Source organism: Engystomops pustulosus, chromosome 3 (assembly GCF_040894005.1).
Source record: "Engystomops pustulosus chromosome 3, aEngPut4.maternal, whole genome shotgun sequence".
Classification (NCBI taxonomy): domain Eukaryota; kingdom Metazoa; phylum Chordata; class Amphibia; order Anura; family Leptodactylidae; genus Engystomops; species Engystomops pustulosus.
Window position 1 is genome coordinate 145,008,165 of NC_092413.1, and position 22,376 is coordinate 145,030,540.

The following is a 22,376-nucleotide window of genomic DNA, read 5'->3' on the forward strand; positions in this document are numbered from 1 at the left end:
ACACAAAAACCCATGATGAGATAAATAAAAGAATACAACAATACTCAATGTCATTAGTCACAAAACGGAGCAAAAATAATATGATTTTATGATTTACAAAATTTATGGCCTCTCTAAAGTAGGTGGAGTTATCGCTAAGATGGCCGCCACTGGAAACTACAAGTTCCATGATCCTTTAGTTCTCAGTAACTCCTCCTACAACTTATGCTCTACTAACAGTGATGATCTAACAGGTTTTCTTGCTCTGTTACCATAGTAATGAGGTGTAACTGCCATCACCACAACACTGGCCATGCTGGATGCAATGCAACCAACTGACAACAGCCAAACATAGTGGTGATCACATGACCTGCCCAGGCAGGTACAGGACATGTGATGTGGACATGTGACCAGCAGCCATCTTCTGTCCTGCAACGGACCGCGCGGAGGAAATTAACGGACTGATTAAAGGGCCAGTAGCATTTTAATTCTTCATCACAGTGTATGTCATCAGCATTTTCTGCTAAGGGGACCAAATTTTTAAATAACAACTAATTACACATTAGCTTATATTTTGAGTGCCCACTTGTATATGAATTATGCTGATTCCTGGAATACCCCTTTAACTCTGAGAGGCCTAAATAATAGCAATACTAGTAAAATACCCCATTATGGAAGCTACACACCTCAACATATGAAAAAGCTCTTTTGAGAAGTTTTTTTAACCCTTTAGGTGTTTTATAGGGGTTAAAATAAAATGGAGGTGCAGTCTACAAATTGTAATATTTTTTGACAATACATTCATTTTCGGTGGGAAATTAAGCATTTGCAATGGATTAAATTAAAAAAGGCTCCACAAAGTTTGATACCCAATTTCTCCCGAGTACACGGATACCCCATATGTGGTGGTGTCCTGCTGTATGGGCGCACAGCCAGGCATAAAAGGGAAGGAGGCGCCATCCACAACAGATTTGCATTGTCAAATTGTACAGGCTATAATTTTTTTTCTTTTTAATGTGGACCAATAGGGGCTTATTTTTTTGTCACATGAGATGCATTTTTCTGGTACGTAATTTTGGTGCATCTATCGCTAATTGATGATATTTTACAACTCTTTGTTGGTGGAGGAAATGAAAATCATCAATATTTAGGAAGATTTTTTTGAGGTTTTTTTTTTTTGGCCGTTTATCATACCATAAAAATAGTGAATTATTTTTATTCTATGGGTCGCCATGATCACGTAAATACCTCATTTATATGTATTGTTTTTCCAATTTTACTGAATACAAAGTAATTTGGGAAAATGATGTTAACTTAGCGTCACCATCTTTCATATGCATAACTTTTTTATTTTTCGGCGGATAAATCTGCTTAATGGCTTATTTTTTGCGAGAAGCGTTGTTCTTTTTAGTTGTCTAATTTTGGAATGAGCAACATTTTTTAAATTACTTTTTAGAGCATTTTTTGAAGGGTATTATTAAAATTATCTTTTTGGATTGTTTTTTTTTTTTTAATGAGGTTAACTGTGCAACCTGCACGATAACATTTCTGTTTTATTATGCAGATTGTTAAGGACGTAGCAATACCAAATATGTGAGGGGTTTGTGTATTTTATTCAATTTTACTGAATAAAAACTAATTTGGAGAAAATCTTGTTCATTTTAGCATCACCATCTTTTTAAAAAAAATTACGTTGTTAATTTTTTGCTGACGAATCTGGTTAAAGGGGTTTTCCCATGAAAGAAATTTCTCATCTCTCAATCCCCTAGTAATGTTAACACAATAAAGATAATTTTTTACTTTTTTTTAACTCTTTACTTCACAATTTGCTCCTATCACTTCCTATGTTGGTCCCAGGGTGCGGGTGGGGACTCTTTAAGCAGACACATTATGATCCATCTGGGTGGCAATGTGATTACATTATAAGGGTACAAGGTTTAAAGGGCATCTACCACCAGGATAAAGGATTGTATGCAAATGAGCCTGAGTGGCTCCAGGTTCCATTAACACCCATGGAGCCTGGAGCATACAGTCCTTCATCCTGGTGGTAGATGCCCTTTAAATACACTTTCATTTAGCTTCTGAAATTGTACTAAAACACTGACACATAGAAAGAGAGATATGAGACAGATATGAGATCCACCAGATGCCTCAATATCAGATCTCCTCCTACATCTCTGCTATTCCACAACACACTAGATCTGCTGTGCCTCCCCAGATAAACAACTTAGCTGTAGTTTGTTGTTGTCCCCATGCTGCTGCTCCCTCAGGAACTCATTGGGGCAGATTTATAAAAAGTGTCCTAAGGTTAGACACTGCAGAGTTAGACTGGACATTCTTATTCTCCACCAGATTTATAAAAGTGTCTAATTCTGGATGATAAATCTGTCCTAGTATAAGACTGTCTAGTTGTACTCTGCACCTCCTATTAGTTCCTATTAGTACTTTGCACTAAATCAGTTAGTGAGGTCACGCCCCTTATGTGGAGCTAGTCGCAGGAGAGCCTGAAAACTGTCTAAAACCTTATATAAATGTGGTGCAGACAGTTTTTAGTACAAACTACTACTATGTAAAAAACCTGTCATCGTGGGAATACCTCTTTAAGACCTTATTTTTTTGTGCAAAGAGGTGGGTTTTTTTAGTGGTCTTATTTTAGAGTGCGTAACATTTTTTATCACCTTTTAGAGCATTTTGTGTTTGTATGGGAAAGTGACATTTTAGGGTCTCATATTTTAAGTCATTTATTTATTTTGTTATTTATTCTAATGTTTAAACTTTACTTTTTTTAAACTTTTTTACTTATACTTTTAACTTAAATGATGCAATGCTCTGATCGCTGGTTCAAGTCCAATACACTGTTCTACAATACTAATTCATTGTAGAGTAGTATAAACTGTCTGCCATGCAGACCCATGCACAGACAGTTTACAGTCAGACCCGGAAGGGCTCGGACTGCTTACGACATGGGCCAGCCCCGGGGTACTCGGCAGACCACGGGGCTGCCAATAAGAGGATCAGTTCCCCTGGTAAGCAGTACAGGTGATCCGATCCATAGGGGGAAGACCCTTACAGGAGTGGTTAAGATTAACACTTGTGATCGGTAATATACAGCTGACAGTCGCTGCCTCTGGTGCCAACTCCTTTCATGAGCCGGTGCCAGAAGCGGGGCGTAATAGAACGTCGCAGTGAGGGAAGTATCCTCCCTTAGGGATTTATTATAACGTCCTGGTGCACGTAGGGGTTAAAGGGGTATTCCCACCTCAGCTACTACAGTTAATTTAATCCCTTACCCCTCAAAAAAAACATTTCTTCAAAGCATTGTTTTTTTTTTAATTACCTTTATTCCCATAACAGTGTAAATGGGGCTTACCTGCCACCTAGTAACAGCCCTCTGTTATCACTAGATGCGGCCACTGCTGCTCTTCAGCAGCGGTGGCAGTGCAGGCGCTTAGAATAAGGCTTCTCTGAACCTGCCGCATAGCTAGCACATTTGAAGTTCACATATGCCTCGCTTGATCAGGACGGCTGCCGGGCATGTGCGGTAGCTTCACAGCAGTCCTGGTTGATCAAGCCTTACCGCGGGACAGCTGTGTACTGCAGCAAGCCGGCACTAGTAAGTTCTCTTCATCTAGTAGTGCTGGCTTGCTGCAGTACACAGCTGTCACGGGAAGGCTTGATCGACCAGGACTGCTGTGAAGTTATGGCGCATGCCCGGCAGTCGTCTTGATTTAGCGAGCGAGGTATATGTGAACTGTGCCTGCGCTAGTTATGCGCTTTCACACACTCCCAGCAGGTTCAGTGAAACCTTATTCTAAGCACCTGCGCGGCCACCACTGCTGAAGAGCGGCAGTGCCGCATCTAGTGATAACAGAGGGCTGTTACATTGTTACGGGAATAAAGGTAATTTTTTTTTAAATAACAATGCATTGAATAAATGTTTTGGGGGGGTTAAAGGATTAAATTAACTGTAGTAGCTGAGGTGGGAATACCCCTTTAATGTCTTGTACCTGTTTTAACAAATTAACAAAACTGCATCTAAAACCACATCAATACTGATCACAATGTAGTTTTAACTGTAACATGAACTGCACCCTCAGGGTGCGTTAACATGGGGCAGTAACACGTGTTTTCAAACGCATCAGAACTGCCGAGAAGAGTAGATTTTTTGTTTTATAACTTTTAACACTGTTACTTATCTTTGCGATTATGAGATTGTTTTTTCTTCACATGTTGTACTTCATTTTAGTGGTAAATTTTGGCTGATAATTTTTCAGTTTAATTTTAAAAAAAGAAAAAATTATGAATTTTTTAAAAAATTTGCCATTTTTAAATTCAAAATCATCACGCTTTCAGGCAGAAAGATTTACCACCTAACATTTCCCATATGTCTACTTTACATTTTCATCATTTTGGAAATGTCTGGATAATTTATTTTGATCTCACGCGGCTTACCGATCGAATATTGGTTTTCCATATTTTTTCCATATTTACAGAATATTTTGGGGATAAATACTGTTTTGAATGAAGTTTTAAGTATTTAGCATTAATAAAAAACCCTATATGATGAATCTATTTTCAAATCTGCAACCCTCAAACTATCAGAAACAGCTTTTAAGAAGATTGTTAACCCCTTGATTAACATCAAAATGGAGGTGAAATTTAGAATGGTCAAATTTTATCGGTTATACATTCATTTAGCCCTAAAATGTACACCTTTCTAAAAGATAAAAAGAGAAAACCCATCTTACAATTTGTTATGTAATTTCTCCCTAATACAGGGACCCCCCACATATGGCTGTTCCTTATCGGAACACAGCAAGACGCAGAAGGGAAGGAGCACCCTGCAGCTGCCAGGATTTTAGTTTTCTGATTGGCCCCTTTTGTCGGCTATAAAATGTTAGCTTTTTCGTTATTGGGGCCATATAATTGCAATTTTTTTTACAGGATGAGATGGTTTTTCCAGTGTTACCATTTTGGGATTGGTATCCCCAATTATTGAAAATGTATGAACTTTTTTTGGTGTTCGCCCTATAGCCCACTAATCATGTTATCTTTATTCTATAGGTCAATGCGATTACGGGGATACAATAATTGAATATTTTTTCTTATGGTTTTATTAAATTTGACAAATAAAAAATCTATCATTTGTTCGTCGCCGTCTTCCAAGTGGCATAACAATTTTACTTTTTAGGCTACAGAGCTGGTTGATGGCTTGTTTTTTGCGGGACAAGTTGTTATTTGCAACAGTATCATTCTGAAGAACATATGTTTTTCTGGTTATTTTTTACAGCATTTTTCGTGGGATTAAATAGTTAAATATATTAAACAGGTTTTTTTACGGCATTTATTGTGCAGGTTTAATAATTATTTACTTTTCTTCTACAAGTTATTACGGACACGTGATACTATATATGTGGGGTTTGTGTTATGATTTAGAATTTTTTGTCTCTTTAAATTATATGTCTTTTTGAATGTTATGATATGGGATGATTTTTTTATTTATAAATTTATTTTTTATTGAATGACATTTTTTTTTACTTTTTTATTAGATCCACCATGGGGCATGAACAAGCCTATGCATATATGAACAAGCCTATGCATATACTGACACTGTGCCTTTAGGAGCCATCTTACAGGCACTGCTTGCAGGCAGCCTTGGGGTCCTGATTGGACCTTAGGGCTTCCATAGGCACAATCGGTGCCTTTCGAAGACAGGAGGGGGGGCGATCGTGGCAGTGTAAACGGGTTTAACACCCGCGATCTGAGCCCACTCTGACCGCAGGTGTTACACTGGAGTGTCGGCCGTTAGTTACAGACAGCAAACCCGGATATCCAAATGCCGGCCCGACTCAGATCTCAAGCTGGGCCGGATTCAGCTCGGATGCTTAGCGGTAAAATCCAGTCATATATATGAGACGCAGAGTGCCAAGGGGTTAAATAGCTGTTAACATTAAGTTTACAAAATGTATGCTTTAGCACATGCGTCAATGCATGTGTTTGTTAACGCAATGTTAAAACATATATATAAGGAACTTAAATGCAATATTAACAGCGATGTAAGCAGGTAAATCTCCTCTTCTCAGCTGTTCTGATGCTTTTGAAAACACGTGTTACTGCCACGTGTGAATGCACGTTGAACGCGTGGACACACCCTCAGCATGATGAGCAGCTGCACCTCTGCCGGAGTTTATTGACCATAAGGCATAAAATTACATTCAAGTATCCTATGATATCATAAATTGGATTCTGTAGACTATTACATGTACAACTTATTTCATATTAGTTACCTTTTCCTTCGGCATAGTTCTTAAAGAAAGGTGTTATAGCTCTTTCAGAAACATGTCTTGAGTTGATTATTAGACATTCTCTTACAGCTTCATATCCATTCAGCACAATCAACGGTGTCTGTCCAACCCAAATTGTAATGATATTTCCATAAATCTCAGATAACTGTGTATAAATGAAAACGAAATGTATTATCAAAGGGTCCAGTTGTCACAAGTAAATATTAATTGTTTGAATAATGAAAATTGATACAATTTTCCAATATACTTTCTGAAGGAAATCCATGCATTTTCTAGATCTCAGTTTGTTAACATTCTGTAGGAAGCCTTTTTTTTAAACACGTAATGGAAACTTATTATTGGAAAGAGTGAAAATTGATAAAAACACTTTAATCATAACTAATGACAGTCAATTTTTTTCATATTATATGCACATAAATAATTAAAATATTGGAAGAAATCAAGAAATCTTTTTCTGTAACTTTGATAGTTGGCTGCTGGCCTCTGAAGTTGAAGTGTAATAATCCTGTGACTTTTTTAAAATTATTATATATTTAAAATTTTAACTGTCAACTGGAATAACTACATTAGAAATTTCCTTAACCCCTTAAGGACGGAAGGTTTTTCGGCTAATTTCTCGCTCTCCAACTTCAAAAATCCATAACTTTTTCATTTTTACGTGTACAGACCTGTGTGAGGGCTTATTTTGTGCGTAACAAATTTTACTTTCCCGTAATGTTATTTATTTTAACATGCCATGTACTGCGAAGCTGAAAAAAAATTCCAAATGTGGAAAAATTGAAAAAAAACCGCACGTGCGTCACGTTCTTGTGGGCTCAGTTTTTACGACTTTCACTCTTCGCTCCAAATAACACGCCTACTTTATTCTTTGGTTCGGTGCGATCGCGGTGATACCAAATTTATATAGGTTTTATTGTGTTTTAATACATTTTCAAAAATTAAACGAATGTGTACAAAAAAGAAAAAAAAATTTTTGCCATCTTCTGACGCTAATAACTTTTTCATACTTTGGCGCACGGAAATGTGTGAGGGGTCATTTTTTGCGAAATGAGGCGACGTTTTCATTGCTACCATTTTGAGGTCTGTGCGACATTTTGATCATTTTTTATTTCATTTTTTATGTTATGTAAAAAGGTGTAAAAGTCGCATTTCGGACATTTGGGCGCCATTTCCCGCCTCGGAAGTCACCGCCGGCCGTAACCGTTTTTATATTTTGATAGATCGGGCATTTTGGGACGCGGCGATACCTAATATGTCTGTGATTTTTACTGTTTGTTATGTTTTATATCCGTTCTAGGGAAAGGGGGGTGATTTGAACTTTTAATATTTTATTAATTTTTTTTATTTTTTAAACTTTTTTTTTTCTTTTTTTTTTCACTATTTTTTAGACCATCTAGGGTACATTAACCCTAGATGATCAGATCGCTCCTACCATATACTGCAATACTACAGTATTGCAATATATGGCGTTTTTGCAGGTCTTACATTACAATGAGCCACTGGCTCAATGTAACGAACCTGCATAAACCATGTAGCCTCGTGTCAAGAGAAGACCCGAGGCTACCATGGTAACCGATCGCCGCCCCCCCGATGACGTTCGGGGGCGTGGCGATTGAAAAAAAGATGGCGGCGCCCGCGACTTTGCGGGCGGCGTTTAGAGGGTTAATAGCAGCGATCGGTGCAAGCACCGACCGCGGTTATTAGCGGTGGGGGTTTTGTGCAAAATGCAAAAACCCCCACCTCTGTATGAAGAGTACTCAGCCCGTGAGCCCTCTTCATACATCCCTTATACCTCTGCGCCGTAGAGCTACGGCGCAGAGCGTTAAGGGGTTAAAGGGGTTGTCCTGTTTCAGCAAATAAAATTATATTGTTTGTATAATTAACCCCTTAAGGACACAGCCCTTTTGAGTTTTGGCGTTTCCAGTTTTCACTCCTCACTTTCAAAATTCCATAACTTTTTTATTTTTCTGCATACAGTGCTCTATAAAGGCCTGTTTTCTGTGTAACAAATTGTAGTTCCTAGTGACGGTATTTAATATTCCATGCCATGTACTGGGAAGCTGGAAAAAAAATCCAAATGAAATTGATAAAAACCCAATTTGCACCATTTTCTTTTGGGCCCTGTTTTAACGGCTTTCATTGTGCACTCCAAATTATACCTCCCCTTTATTCTTTGGTGCAGTACAATCACAGAGATACCACATTTATAAAGGTGTTCTTAAGTTTTAGTAGATTTTTGAAAATGTAAATCTTTTGTACAAAAAATAAGTTTTCAGTGCTACCAATATCAGGACTCTATGACATTTTGATCGCTATTTTCCGTTACAGGTTTAAATATTGATACATCAGGACTTCTGAGATGTGACGATATGCAACACGTTTATGATTTTTCATTGGTTTTTTTATGACTTTTTAGACCCCTTAGGATACTTTAAACCTGCAGGAAGGGTTGGTAGTAACCTCAGGCCGGGCTTGTAAAGATGGAGCCGAGTCTGGACAGTGGACCTCTGCTATAGCCTGGTCCCCTGACTGGCAACAGGTGTCAGGCAGCAGGCCTCAGACAACTCTGCTTCCTGGTAGTGTGACACTGACTCCTGCAGCACAGGTAGGTGCTGCACTCTGTTTACTGCATGTTGTGTGTATGAATTAAAATTATTTTTGTATACATGGTAGGCTGTAATTTCTAAAAAACAATATGATGATTTTAGGAGCTTTTTAGTTAGTGTGTTATATATTTTTTAACACATTTTATGGTTTGGTATATATAAGTCTATGTTATTATTTTTACCTCCATTTTGATGTGGGTTTTATGTAAGAATGAGTATAAGTCGACCCGAGTACAACCCTAGGCCCCTAATTTCACCACCAAACCTGTGAAAACCTATTGACTAAAGTATAAGCCGAGGATGGGAAATGCATTGGTCACAGCCTCCCAGTTTATATCCAGCCAGCCCCCTTAAGTATGCAGCCAGCCCCCTGTAGTATACAGCCAGCCAGCCCCCTTTAGTAGCCAGCCAGCCAGCCCCCTTTACTAGCCAGCCAGCCCCCTTTAGTAGCCAGCTAGTCCCCTTTAGTATTAAAACAGCCAGCCAGCCCCCTTTAGTAGCCAGCCAACCAGCCCACTTTAGTAGCCAGGCCCCATTAGTAACCAGCCAGCCCCCTTTCCTAGCCAGCCAGCCCCCTTTAGTAGCCAGCTAGCCCCCTTTAGTATTAAAACAGCCAGCCAGCCCCCTTTAGTAGCCAGACAGCCAGTCCCCTTTAGTAGCCAGACAGCCAGTCCCCAGTTTGTCCAGCCCATGGCCGTGGCTCTGCCAGCTGTTCAGCAGACAGAAGAAAGAAGAGGAGTCGTGGTGACAGGAGCATCACAGAGAAGACAGAAGAGAATGTGAAGGTGAGTATTTTTATTGACTCGTGTATAAGCCGAGGTGTTTTTCAGCACATTGTTTGTGCTGAAAAACTTGGCTTATACACAAGCACTGTATATACGGTTTGCCATTGTATTTTCAATGATTTGTTTTTACATTTTTTGTGTTTTTTTGGTCACAATATTGCATGATAGTGATACAGGCGGCTGTCAACTGTCATTCAAGACAAATGCAATCACCAGTTTGTCTTCTTTCAAAGAATATCTAGATTTTTGGGTCTGCCTTTGATTTTTAATCAGTTTAGTTGCTATATTTTGCCAGTTGTGACAGTCTTAACAAACAAATGGAAAGCTTTTTGTTTTTTTTGCAAATCAATAGCTCTTGGAATGTAGAACAACTTATTGGCTACTTATCACCTATTATCTTTGTTACCTATATCCAGCTATTTCTTTACTATACCCCTCAGATTATCTCAGTACTGAAGTAGTTACTTTCTCTGCCTGTTCTGACAATCCCTGGAGTCCATCCTATAAATAAACTTTACGGACTCATGGGAGGGGAGGGGCTGCTGCACCCTCCTCACAGAAGAGGAGGTCATGTGACTGTGCTCTGTGTGTGTGTGGAAAAGTTGTTTGTGTTCACAGAATGCACAGTATAGTGAGGTACAAGATCTCCCCTATTCCCTATAAATTCCTCAATCCCAGTCTGTGATTCTATAGAACATTCTATGTTTCTCTCCACTCCTCTTACTGCAGCCCTTCCCCCACGTTGTACTCCCCAGTGTAAGCTCTGTGCAGATAACCTATTAACTCTTAGTACTTATACAGCACAGACTATAGACTTCATGGACTAATAATTTCTTTTACTTATTACATGTTCTCTGCTCCTCCATGTGATGGAAGCTGCCAGGCAAGTCACCATATACATCCTCTATGATGTGCAGTGTTCAGTGGATTTACTTCTAGGAATCTGACTGGATTTGCTGCTAAATTACCTTGAGAGAGAACACAAGGCATCATGGAATATGTGGGCAACTAACTGGATTCAGCTGGAGGGTAGATACAGGAAGATCTAAGTCACATCTGGTAAGAAAGATTTTTGTCAAACAAAATAACTTTACCATTTAAAATTTGTATCTGCAAAGCAGATTTTGGGATATTTCAGTGATTTTATAATCATTTATTCATGTGAACATATGACTATGAGGTATTTGTAAACTGTACACATGTTTATCTATTTCATTTAGTTTCTCTCTCTCTCTCTGCTCCCTTCTCTCTAGCTCCGTCCCCTGCAGTCCAGGACGGAGCTGACACATGCATTGACTTCCTGCCGACAGCAGCATGAGGAGAACTATGAGCTACAGACAGATAAGTTTTTTATCTGGGGAGGCATAGTCGATCTAGTTTTACAACATCCTGGATGTCCTTACAGCTTGATAAACTCTGACCTGAAGTATATATTCTGTGATGGCTTCTAAGGACATTTGGTCATCTCTTCTCCACAGAGTCCAGGAATATTTAAACAGTTCTGTGTTTCCAAATCCTGATGCAGGGATGGGGGTAGGTGTGGAGAACAGATGACCAAATGTCTTATGAACTCATCACAGAACACACTTCAGGTCAGAGTTTATCAAGCTGTAAAGACCTCCAGGGTGTTGTAAAAACTAGCAGAATGCTTCAAGAGATACGAATTGTCATATAGGTAAAAAAATTCTACACACTGAATATAAGTCCTTGACTGACAACAATAGACATCTAATGGATCTCGTCATCTCATCTCTCTCTTTCTATGTGTCAGTGTGTTAGTACAATGTTCAGAAGCTAAATGAAAGTGTATATAAACCTGTATCCTTATAATCTAACCACATTGCCAGTTCACAGAACTAGATGGATTTTGTAGTGTCTGATTAGAGAGTACCCACCCACACTCTGATATTTTGCACTCACCATCACTGAGTGATAGGAGCTAAAACAGCAATAAAACTGAGTAAGATTGTGGAGCAAAGGGTTAAACAATATCTTTATTGTGTTAATATCACTAGGGGATTAAAATTTGAGATTTTTCTATCATGGGAAAACTCCTTTAATGCAATATTAAAAACGGGCAAGTGTCTGCTTTCGGAAAATATATTGTTTGTTGGGGTTTAGTATAATTCTTTATGCTGCAATTTAAGTTGTATTTGTACATGTCAAGATTGAAAAAATTGCTCTGGCCAATAACGCAACAGAAATACCTAGCAGGAAAAGGGTGCCAGAGACATTACTAGATTTATCCCTAGTTCCTAAGTCAAGAGACTACTTGAACTTTCTCCAGGTGTTTTAAAAAGCACCACTCTCTGCTTAAAGCAGAGCATCAAAGCAGAACACTACTTCTGCACCTTTGCAGACTTGCTTTGCCCTTCTCTGCAGAAAAATATTTCACGACCCTGTTCATATCCTGAGATTCCAGGCAGCACACCTGTTCCTTTCAAGGACTCCAATACATAGAGGGTCCGCGAGATGCTCCTCCTTTTTATGTTTGACATGCCAATATCACAATATTGGCCCTATTTAGATTTAAATGTGCAATATTATTTATTTATTTAAAAAGTACAGAAGCCTTAAAAAGTACCTTTAGTAGGATTCCATAATTAAGCTGAAATTTTGTTGTAAAAAGATTTCCAATAAAAGGCAGAGGAGTTGGTCCCGGGGGCAGAGATGCTGAAATATGACGAATTTTCATAAACTGGATACTGATGAGACTGAACAGCAGCACCACAAATAACCAGATGACATCCATCTTCTTTGGATACACAAATGTGTTCTCTAAATTTATTAACAAAAGTCCAAAGGGAAAATAAAATCAGTTCAGTTATTTTTTTCAATTTACTTAAATTAATATCCCATCAGAGTTAATGTTGCAGTTTATGTAAAATGTTTTTTTGATGATCAATTTTTATTGATTTAGCAAATTACAAAAATTTATTTCTGTGCTGAAACAATAAAATAGGAGGTATAAAACAGAAAATGTAGAACAGAAACAAAACACATATGGTAAATATATAAATAAACGCAAACATAGTAAGCACAAAGTGAAAGTCCACGGGGGCCAATTGTAAGTTCAGTTCATAGAAGTGACCACATTTAACCCTAGGACTTTTATGATGCTGGCTAGCAATAGAAGATGAATCAATCCTCTCTAGAGTAATAGTTGACCAGACCTATTGGTGCGTATTTACTAAGGTCCCGCAGCCGCATTTCTGTCGGGCTTACCAACGTTTTCGGGGATCGCGCCCAGGATTGCGTCAGAAATCGGGGGGCAGGCCAACAGACGATCCGACGGATTTGGACAACATGCGGGATTTAACATTAAAAAATTGTGTCGCAAGCCAAGTACTTACATGCACCGGGAAGAAGAAGGCGAACTCCGGCGGACCTAATCAGGGAAGCGACAGATGCAGGATATCGGGCGCACGCTGGTAGTGAATCCCAGCAGACTTCATCCTCGTCAGACATTCCGGATCGGGGATCGCGCAGGGACCAGGTAAGTAAATGTGCCCCATTCTATGTTCTTACTTTCCAGATGTTACATCACTTCTGAAAACAATCTGTTTCCATGAAGCAGCCATGCTTGGTCTGAATACCAGAAGGACATGCTGTGTTATGTACAAGAACTGAAAAAATTAACATAAAATATAGTAATATAAGATATAACTAAAATTCCATACAAATAAAAGTCCAAGTAAAGTATTTCAGGTATAACCCTTCCTAAGATATAGGATAGAATAGGACAACCATAGCACAGCATGGGGCATTCAGTAAGCTATACCCAGCGGTAATGCTAGATAGGTCTCTGCATGTATATGTACCTGTACCTTTGCCTCCTCTGAGAGATTCAGCCTTTCACCATTGTCCACATGCCGCACTCTGTGGGGTACATTTACTTACCCGGTCCTGCGGGATCCCTGCTGTGCGCTGTCCGACGAGAATGAACTTTGCCGCGATTCACAAAGATCGTGTGCCTAAAAATCCTGCATGTGTCGCTTCCCCGCTCAGGTCCGCCGGAGTTCACCTTCTTGTTCCTGTGGTGCATGTAAATGCATGTCTGGCCACACAATTTTAAAGTTAAATCCTGCGTTCAGTCCGAATCCGTCAGATAGCACACCCCCCCATTTCTATTGCATTAAAAAATTAAAAAAATGTTGCCACCAAAATTCAATAGCGTGTGACACAATCCCCTTCTAAATAGCTTTTACAGTGGCGTAAATCCCAAAAATTTCTAAAAGCCAATGAAAGTGCGATCCACGGGACCCTTAGTAAATAAGCCCCTATATCTCTACACAAGTTCCTGTTTCTCACTCCTTCAGTCCGTCCATAATGGCAGCCTCCAGTTTGTTTAAGGCAGTAAAAGCACATGGGTAATTTTTGTAAAAGAGTTGCCAACCCCTTTAAGGACCAGGCCAATTTTTAATTTTAATTTTGCACTCTCCATCTTTAAATATCCATAACTTATTTATTTTTCCCATCTACAGAGCTGTATGTGGGATTGTTTTCTATGTAACATATTGTCCCCCCTAATGACAGTATTTCATATTATATGCTGTATATTGGGAAGCTTAAAAAAATGTTTAAATGTGATGAAATTGTAGAAAACACAAATTTTTTGTGTATACTTGGGAAGCTTCAAATTCCGGCGTAGGTTGCACCACATTTACAAAAGGTTTTAGACAGTTTTCTGTCTCTCCTACGACTAGATCGACAAAACGGTGTGGACTTAAAAAGGGGTCGTGTCTCTTAGCAAATAGGTCTGGTATAAAGTAAGCCAACTAATAGGATGTGCAAAGTACGACTAGACAGTCTTAAAGTGCACCAGATTTATCACTCAGCACCAGACACTTATATGAATCTAATGCAGAAAAAAACAGTCTAGTCTAACTCTACACTAGACAGAGGGGCACATTTATCAGGGCCTCTGCGCCAGTGGGGCGTGAAGGGACATGAAGGGAAGGGGTGCGGCAGGCCGTGAGTCGACCGGCACGGGACGTTACTGTCTATTTTTCTGGTTGATATGATCACATGGATACCAAATTTGTTTTGGTCTTATGTTTTATGTTCTTCATTTTGCCCTATTCTGTACAGACTTGTGTGAGGTGCAATTTTTTGTGGAACGAGCTGATGTTTACATTGCTACCATTTTATGGACTGTACTACTTTTTGAGTACTTTTTATTCCGAATTTCCATTTTTAATAATTTATAATCATTTTTAATACTTTTGAGATCAATACTTTTGAGACCCGGTGATACGCAACATGCTTATTATTTTATGCAATATACTGCAATACAACTGTAAAGTAATAAAATATGGATACACAGATTTTTATTACAGCATGTCTCCAGTAGGCTTTCATAGAGAGCATTAATTGGCAGCCATAAGAGCCTCCCAGTGCCTCCCAGCAACCAATCAGCAACCCCTGATGATGTTGTGGCGTGCCGATTGGTAGTTATATGACTGTGTTATGGTGCCCGCCGTGTCAGGGGGCCCCTTCATATATAGCCATTATATTCATATTATGCAGCATTTTGTACAGCATACTATGTATATAACATATATGAGATTTATTTATGCTGTTTATGTGTGTGTATCTGTGATGTGTAAATAAGCTGTACATCTGTATATGGCAATGTATGTGTGTGTATCTGTCATGTGTATTATCTATATTTTTGACGAGGAAGATGGTCCATTCAGAAACTACCTATGGTCCCTCCTTCAACTAGTTATGTCCCTGATGGAGAGTCTGAATATGGTCAGATGGTAGAAAGAGATAAAATATGCAGGTATTTTCAAAGCATCAGGGTATGTTTTGAATAAGGTGTCCTGCCATAACTGATTATGGTTAAGTCCTTTAATTTCTCAGAGGTTATAAACAAAAGGTCACATGCTCTTTAAATACATTAAAGGGGTATTCCCATGAAGACAAGTTTCTTATATGTACTCAGGATAACAAAATAACACATTCTCGAATTTACTGTTATTAACAAAAATACACCATTTCACAGATATAATTCCAACCTGTCTCTATCAGCCCTGTACACAATTACAGTTGCCCCTAGACACGGCCCTGTAACGTCTGACTTTAGGTTCGGGCCGCCATCTTGGATTTCTGTGCTTGCTGAGTTTCTGCGTCTATCTGCTCTGTGCCTGTAGCCACCCCCTGCATGGAGCTCACAGACAATCACTGATTCACTTCCTGCCAGCACATCATGAGCAGAAAGAAGCTGCAAACTACAAACTAAAAGGAGATAAGTGATCCGGGGAAGGGGGAAACAGGCACATATCTGTGAAAACAGAGATGTAGCAGTGTTAAAAGTGTAAGGCTCCATTCACATGACCGTTGGGTGACGTAGATCCAAATAGCCCTTTGAAATGTGCCCACCCTCCAGCTTTTTAGTCGGCAAACTGCTGGGATAAGCTTGTAGGAAGGTACACAGAGGAGTATATCACACTTCACAGATAAAGTAAATATTGACTTTATCTGTTGCTAAAATTTGATAATGGATTAAAGGGGTATTCTCATCAAGGGCTTTGAAAAACACAATGCCCTCATAATGAATATAAGTAATATAATTGTGTTTTAAAAGTATTGGAGCATGGGATGTGGCATATTTATTGAGCAATAGCTCATTCTGTAGCACAGAACGTCATCATCATGTCTGCTGTGTGGGCGGGGCTTCTATCACACCCACTGGAGGAGCTGTAGAAGCACGTGCACGCTCCTGCAGCTCCAGTATAGTTGGAAGAAGAAGAGGTATGTAGTGTTATGCAGAGAACCATCAGTTCACTGTATTCACATTACTTACCTTCCCTCTTCCCACATAAAATATCACTCTTTCCCAGTCACATTCAGCCCACCCCGTCCCCTGCATCGATCATCCTCATCTGACAGGATTAGATCTTCCTGAACACATCTCATTGACAGTTTTATTCTGACAGAAATCAGTAGCTCCTAGGTTAGCTCTACTGCCAGCTTCATACAGAATGTTTCTGGCAAACAGGTGTGGGCACAGAGGAAAATGGCAGTCAGTCGGGCAGATTTATCAAGCTGTCTAAAAGTCAGAATATTGTTAGTAGCCCATGGCAACCAATTACAGCTCAGCTTTCATTTTAGTGCTCATGAATATATATTTCAAAGGAGAGCTGTGATTGGTTGCCATGGGCAACTAAGAATATTCTGACTTTTAGACAGCTTGATGAATCTGCCCCAGTGTGTCTGGGGATGCAGGTCTGGGCACAGAGAGGAATTCCAGCCACAATCTGTCTAGGGATGCAGGTGTGGGCACAAAGGGGAATAGCAGCCACAATGGGGCTCATTTACTAAGGGTCCGAACGTCGCAGTTTCGTTGGGTTTCCCAAATATTTCCGTTTTGCACCGAATTGACCTGGGATTTTGGCGCATCAGCTCGTACGTGACATCGGCTCGTACGCGACATAAATCGGGGGGGCATGGCCGCCGGACAACCCGACGGCTTCTGAATAAAACGTGGAATTTAAAAACGAAATGTGTCGCAAGATCAAGCACTCACATGCACCAGGAAGAAGGTGAACTCTTGCGGACCTCGGCGCAGCAGCGACACCTGCAGGAACTTGGGCGCACGATGTTAGTGAATCGCGCCAGACCCGAATCCTTGTCAGACAACGTACCGCGGGATCGCGACGGGACCAGGTAAGTAAATCTGCCCCAATGTGTCTAGGCATGCAAGTCTGGGCAGAGATGGGAATGGCAGCCACAATGAGGCAGATTTACTTACCCGGTCCATTCGCGATCCAGCGGTGCGTTCTCTGCGGAGGATTCTGGTTCTGCCAGGATTCACTAAGGTAGTTCCTCCGACATCCACCAGGTGTCTCTGCTGCGCTGAAGTTCATCGGAATGCACTGAAGTTCACCGTCCTATCTTGGGTGCAGGTAAGCGTGTGTCAAGCGACACTTTTCCGAATCCGTCAGGTTTTCGTACGACCACGCCCCCCAACTTCTGTCGCGTGTATGCCAGCGCCAATGCGCCACAGTCCGATCGTGTGCACCAAAATCCAGGGCAATTCAGGGAAAATCGGCGCAAATCTGAATTTTTCAGATAACCTGTCAGAAAAACGCGATTCGGGCCCTTAGTAAATGACCCCCAATGTGTCTGTGGATGCAGGTGTGGGCACATAGCAAAATGGCACCAACGGTGTGTCTGGGGATGCAGGTCTGGGCAGAGATGGGAATGGCAGCCACAATGTGTCTGGGGATGCAGGTGTGGGCACATAGCAAAATGGTAGCCACAATGGGGCAGATTTGCTTACCCGGTCCTGTCGCGATTCAGCGGCGCGTTGTCTGTGGAGGATTCGGGTCTTCTGGCGATTCACTAAGGTAGTGCGCCCGATGTCCACCAGGTGTCGCTGCTGCGCTGAAGTTCGTCGGAGTTCACCAACCTACGCTGGGCGCAGGTAAGCGCGTGTCAAGCAACCCTTTTTTTTTTTTAATACGGCGGTTTTTTCGAATCCGTCGGCTTTTCTTACGGCCACGCCCCCCCCCCCCCCCCGATTTCCGTCACGTGCATGCTGGCGGCGATGCACAAAAACCTGGGGTAATTTGGCGCAAATCGGAAAATTTTGTGAAACCAGACGAAAGTGCGGCGTTCGCACCATTAGTAAATGTGCCTCATTATATACATTTACACACATATATATATATATATACATACATACACATAGATATATACATACACACATATGCATCCATATACATTTATATATATACTCATACGTTTATACACATACATATATAATGTATATATTTATTTATGTATATATATCTGTGTATGTATGTGTATATATATGAGTGTGTGTGCATATATATTTGTATATGAATATACATGCGCACACACACACATATATATATACATACACAGATATATATACATAAATAAATATATACATTATATATGTATGTGTATAAACGTATGAGTATACACATACATACGGTCTCACTCATGGCAAACTACTAGTTTCTTTGCACCTGCGCGGCCACCGCTACCGAACTGCTGCGCGGCCGTAACCATTGACTACCGTGGCTTTACACAGCCATGGCATAGATGCAGTGTAATGAAGAAAGCTGAAAAGTGGTAATTTTTTTTTAATAACATTTATTTTGAAAATGTTATATATTTTTGAAATACATTTATCCAGATATGAATGCCCTATTGAGAATACCCCTTTAAGTTAACTAATGTTAACCAACTCCTACGAAGAACAATCTGAGAGTACATTTGCTTTCTGATTGTCTTAAATTGCATGATAATTTTTGTTTACATAAATTGAGTGAGAGGATGAACATTTGATCCTCTTGATTAATGTGTTCAAAAGGTTATATGTAACACAAAAAATGCACACACATTCCTAAATAAATTTTTATTTCATACTATCCTTCCATTACTTTATACCTAGGTTAAAGTGTTCTTACTTATGGATTCTTATGAACCACAGAAGGTTCCGTTATTTTGAAACTAATACAATGGTGTAAATATTATTCCCATCTAAAAGTGACCTTTGTTTATGGATATATAGTTTTAATTTGAGTTACTGTGTGTAAGGGAGAGTAATATATCTGCAAAAATTGTTTGGCACACCTGTGGATTTAACGTTCCATTTGCTGCATATTTTGGTGAATATTCATTTGTGGTGTATGTATAAATTACTCGCATCTTACTGTTTGGAATGTATATATTCCATATAAGTGGTTTGGATTTGTATATTAATAATTCCTTTATATAGCGCACACAGATTACGCAGCGCTGCACAGAGCTTGCCAAAGCATTCCCTGTCCCTATGGGGCTCACAATCTATTCAACCTACCATGCTCGAGTGAAAAAGTTGTTTTTGTATACATGATAGACCGGGTTTTCTGTAAAAAAAAATATTATTTTGATAATAAGAGCTTTTTACTTTGTCTGTTATATATTTTTAAACACATTTGGATTGCAACCAAATATTGCATGGTTTTTCTTATAGCATTTTTGGGAGTGAAAATTCTTGTTGGTGTTGTGTGTTGTGGTATTTATAAAACTGCTCACTTTGATGTGAGTTTTATGTAAATATGTATGTTATCATTTCATTTTTAATTAATTTCATATTTCAATATTTTGTGTTTGTCACAAATGATGATTTATGTAAAATGTATGTAGGAAAATGATAATATAAAACAATCAGAGCAGATTGTTCTGGGTAGGAGTTACTTTGCATGACAGTTGCATGGTACAGGCAGTCAACAGTTAATCAAGACAAGTGCAATCACCAGGTTGTCTGCTTTCAAAAAATATTTAAGCGTGTCTTTATGTTATAATCTCTTGAATCGCTATATTTTGCAGGTTGGGATTGTTTTAAAATTTCTAGCTGAAAGATTTTTGGTTACTTCAGTGTAAGTGATTTTGTGAACATATGACTATGAGGTATCTTTGAACTCTACATATGTTCATCTAATACATTTAGGAGGTCTGAAGCTATTTTCTTTCTGTTTGGGGCACATTTGTTGCCATCAAAGCACATTTATGCGCATTTTTTTAAAAAATTTAAATTTTATATCAAAATTACAAGAAGGTGCCCATCTCTATAAACTCTTTAATGTAATTTTAAAGATAGGGAGTGGAAGCTTTCAGAATATATGTGGTTTGCTGGGGATTAGTATAATTCTTTATGCTGTAGTTTCAGTTTTATTTGTACACATCAAAATAATGCCAATAACGCAACAAAAATTTCCAGAAATGCCTGGCAGGAAAAGGGTTAAGTAGATTGAGACATTTCGAAATAGGTAGAGAAATTTTGGTTAACATTGTAACTTTTTCAAGCCACCACTCAAAACAATAGGTGCAAAAATATATATTTTATCTTAGTGCTTAGGTAGGACAGACTTTCAGTGACCCATTTAAATTTGTATTTTGTAGAAAATTGTTTTACTTTTTTTTTTTTTGTGATAAACCCACATTGAGGATCTGACATTTTGTGAAATGAATTTTAAAGTAAAATAAATAACTAGAGTCAATTATTGCTATGAGGATGACAGTTTTATCAATCTTTATTTTTTATATTTTTTCTGGGCAATGGACTCCATAGCTTGGACAAAGATTAATGATGCCTGTGGGCTCACTTGGAACCGGGACCACACTTTTAACAATTGCTTGTTGATCATATTGTATTAAAGACATTGTTTAGCAATGGCCGTGGTATTAATGGATAATCGTTTAGAAAATATAAGGTACAGTAATAGCGGTATTTTTTTTCGTTCTGCTGGGGATTAAATATTTTATTTTTGTTATATATAGGGAATTTAGAATTTGGCAGCTTTAGATTTAATTGAGTAAGCAAGGAAACTGGAGGTTTTATAACACTTTCTAGTTCTTCCCTATGGAGAAGATATTGGGTTATGTAGAAACTTGTTCAAATGAGTTTAATTTGAACAAATGATGACATCACAATTTTGTTTAGCACATTTCTTCCAAAACATATACCTATTCAATGGCCTATTCAGCATATTCACATTCAGAGACGACAGTTTAAATACCATCAGTGGTAAAAAAATAAGCAGAAAATTGATGTGGAATTTTATAGACAGATGTTATATGTTTTCTGTTTAGATGGTGGTTATATTGTGTTCAGAGACTGTAACAAACACACTTCAAAGAAGACAGAAGCAAACATAAAGTAGCAATTAAATAAAAATGCATAAATTGATATTTGTAAGTTAAACAGTGTAGAAGTTAACTCCCTGGTTATTAAAACATGACTTCGGGGGGGGGGGGGGGGCAGATATCCAAAGTAAACCATTTCCAATCTGGGAAAGGAGAATGTAACATTGCAACATAGTAAATAGTCAGCTGAACCAAAATAACTGTACTCTGAAGGGTGTATCAATGAAAGTTAGTGCTCAATAGTGTGAAACAGAGAAACAAAGGAATAGTTTAATGGAGGGCTTTGACCAGTTTATGCTGCAACTTACCAGCAGTGATTTATAAATAGGATGAGTGTGACCTCTAAGGTATATTTTAAGACTGATATGAATATGTCACTTTTGTAAGCATTAATATACAGATTAACAACTTCAGTATAAAACATATAGAGAATTTAGCTCATACCGTGCAAGTAGCTGGGATACTTCAGAAACACAGTGTCTTGTCTTAAAATGAGTTTCCACTTTTTCAGAATATATAGACATAGTCAAGGGTTGGGCCTGTTTATTAATATTGTTTAATATTAACTTGTGCCAAAAGTACAGGCACAGCCACAGGCGACAGCATAACAACATCAATTGGTATATTATAGGCTCCTGTTTTGCAGAATAATAATATTTTGCAAGAAAAAAATCAATGAAGCGAATAAAACTAAAAGCTTTTCCGCTTCAGTGAACTTCTTTATATGTGACATATTATTAGTAGAGATGAGTGAAGCGATCAGGACAAAGTGGAATTCGATCAGTTTTTAACAAATGCTGATTTCATGGCCATTCAGGCAAACAACGTTTTCTCTAAAATGGCAACCAACATAAGGCTGAACACAGAAATGTAAAGCCTTGGAACACTACATCACATATTAAGATGTACAGATGTAATAGCTAATTAGCAACCCAGTGATGTCCAGGGCTATCACAGCCACTTTAAATGCCTGATCACGCTTGACTTATGCCATTTGTTTACTGACTGAGCAGGCTGACTTGGGCTCATTT

At 38.8% G+C, this 22,376-nt stretch overlaps 1 protein-coding gene across 3 annotated transcripts in view; it reads right to left on the reverse strand.

Annotated features, from left to right (window-relative positions):
• LOC140122050 (cytochrome P450 2J2-like) overlaps positions 1–21,835 on the reverse strand; it is a 63,870-nt gene extending 42,035 nt beyond the window's left edge. Inside the window, exons 1-4 of one of the 3 annotated variants that reach the window (XM_072142427.1) lie at positions 21,790–21,813; positions 13,029–13,301; positions 12,260–12,453; positions 6,267–6,429 (exon numbers count right to left, since the gene is read on the reverse strand). In XM_072142427.1, the coding sequence (XP_071998528.1) occupies positions 6,267–6,429; positions 12,260–12,427 (331 nt within the window). In that variant the 5' untranslated portion in view covers positions 12,428–12,453; positions 13,029–13,301; positions 21,790–21,813. Of the gene's footprint in view, positions 1–6,266; positions 6,430–12,259; positions 12,454–13,028; positions 13,302–15,698; positions 15,877–21,789 lie in introns of those variants that run through there. The other 2 variants (XM_072142424.1, XM_072142425.1) reach the window with 2 other exon arrangements.
• Between the last annotated feature and the right edge of the window lie 541 nt (positions 21,836–22,376).